Source organism: Poecilia formosa, unplaced genomic scaffold (assembly GCF_000485575.1).
Source record: "Poecilia formosa unplaced genomic scaffold, Poecilia_formosa-5.1.2 Scaffold736, whole genome shotgun sequence".
NCBI classification, from domain to species: domain Eukaryota; kingdom Metazoa; phylum Chordata; class Actinopteri; order Cyprinodontiformes; family Poeciliidae; genus Poecilia; species Poecilia formosa.
In genome coordinates, this window is record NW_006800675.1 from 62,075 (window position 1) to 63,696 (window position 1,622).

At 40.9% G+C, this 1,622-nt stretch overlaps 1 protein-coding gene and 1 long non-coding RNA gene across 3 annotated transcripts in view; one reads left to right on the forward strand and one right to left on the reverse strand.

Annotated features, from left to right (window-relative positions):
* Positions 1-1,622, reverse strand: part of LOC103131270 (ladderlectin-like) — a 55,996-nt gene that overhangs the window by 50,023 nt on the left and 4,351 nt on the right. The window contains exons 1-2 of one of the 2 annotated variants that reach the window (XM_016666533.1): positions 205-273; positions 21-106 (exon numbers count right to left, since the gene is read on the reverse strand). In XM_016666533.1, the coding sequence (XP_016522019.1) occupies positions 21-84 (64 nt within the window). In that variant the 5' untranslated portion in view covers positions 85-106; positions 205-273. Of the gene's footprint in view, positions 1-20; positions 107-204; positions 274-1,622 lie in introns of those variants that run through there. The other variant, XM_016666532.1, reaches the window with a different exon arrangement.
* Positions 1-1,622, forward strand: part of LOC107834732 (uncharacterized) — a 22,780-nt gene that overhangs the window by 12,813 nt on the left and 8,345 nt on the right. The gene's annotated exons all lie outside the window — the stretch shown is intronic.

Below are 1,622 nucleotides of genomic sequence, written 5' to 3' on the forward strand. Positions count from 1 at the left end.
TATCATTAATAAATACTCACAGACACCACTGGTCAGAGCCACCATGGAAAAGACCAGGAGGAACACAGCCAACAGCTTCATCATGGAGACGATGCAGGTTTACAAGCTGAAGATACATGTTAAGAAAATTCAGTGTCACAAACAAGATAAGAAGAAAAATATCAGCAAATCTGATGAAGAATGATCTGTGTTCTTAACCAGCACCTTCAGTCTTCACTGTAGAATGACTGGATACTTATAGAGCTTCTAATCTTGCTATAAAAGGAGGAAAAAACACAGAAATTTCAAACAATTTCACACCTTTGACAGATCCAGTTCATACCTTGCCTTATCTTTAGTCATCAACCAAAGAAAAACCTCAGTTTTGTGCTTGTCATGGTAACGGTTCCAGCTTCAAGGGTTTGGCAATGGGCAACCTCAAAGTGGAGCAACTAAAGCCTGTACTTTGATGCTGCTGGTTGGTAGCTGCTTGTTGGTCATCTGGTTATTTTGTGTCAAAAGTCACAATGTAAATCTATATTTCCACTGATCAAAAAAGCTTTTTTTTCTTTTCAGTGTCTGTCTTTCCATAGAAGACAAAAAGTAGATGAAATGCTTAGATCAGAGGTGGGTAATCCTGGTCCTCCAGGGTCAGTATCCTGCAGCTCCCTGGTTCAACACACTTTGATGAAAGAGCTGAATCACCTCTCAAGTGCAGTCAGGTTCTCCAGAGTCCTGCTAACGACCTCATTATTTGACTCAGGTGTGTTGAAGTAGAGACGCATCTAAAAGCTGCAGGACACCGGCCCTCGAGTTGCCTACTTCAGGCTTAGACTAAGAACTGTGAGCAGCCATTTTCCTCTTCTCAGACTGTAAACCAGGAATCCTATGAGAATCTGCTTACAAGAACTATTGGTACTTTACCAGTCAGAGTTTTATGGGAGAGTGGCAATGAGAAAGTCACTGTTGAAGAAAACTCACATCACGGCTCGTCTCGAGTTTCCAGATGGCATGTGGGAAACTTTATGGAAGAAAATTATTTGGTTTTATGAGAGCAAAATGTTGCTTCTTAGCCATTAGAAGAGATGCTATGTTTGGTTGACATCAAACAAACACTGCACATAGCCACAAAGACAACACCTGAAGTACGACTGTGGCAGCCCTGTGGGTAGGACTCGACTGCTGGCATGATGGAGATGATGCCTGCACAGAACTACAGCTTCAACAATCCCAAGCTTCCAGCTAAACCACAGAAATGGTTTCAGTACCAACAAGATGGACTTTCTGGAGTGGCCCAGTCAAAGACCAAGGTTCAATTCAAGAATTTGTGTCTGAACTTGAACAGTAACAGCATTTTGAACAGACGGCCAAACCTCAGTCAGTATTTACTGTCATTGTCAACAAAAAATTAATTGAAAATCAGCAGTGAGTTCGTCTGATGCAAACGGTAGTTTGGTGAAATGAGCAACAACTCTTAACATACCTGGTTAGTATGGATAGTGTTTGACCTTCAAACTCCATTTTGTATTTTCTCAGCTTGTCTTAAATCATTTTTTTAAAACCTTAGGTATTTAAGAGGCAAAAAGCCAAAGCAGAAAAACCGTCTGATAGAAATGTTTTTTCCTATTCCTGCAACCATCGTC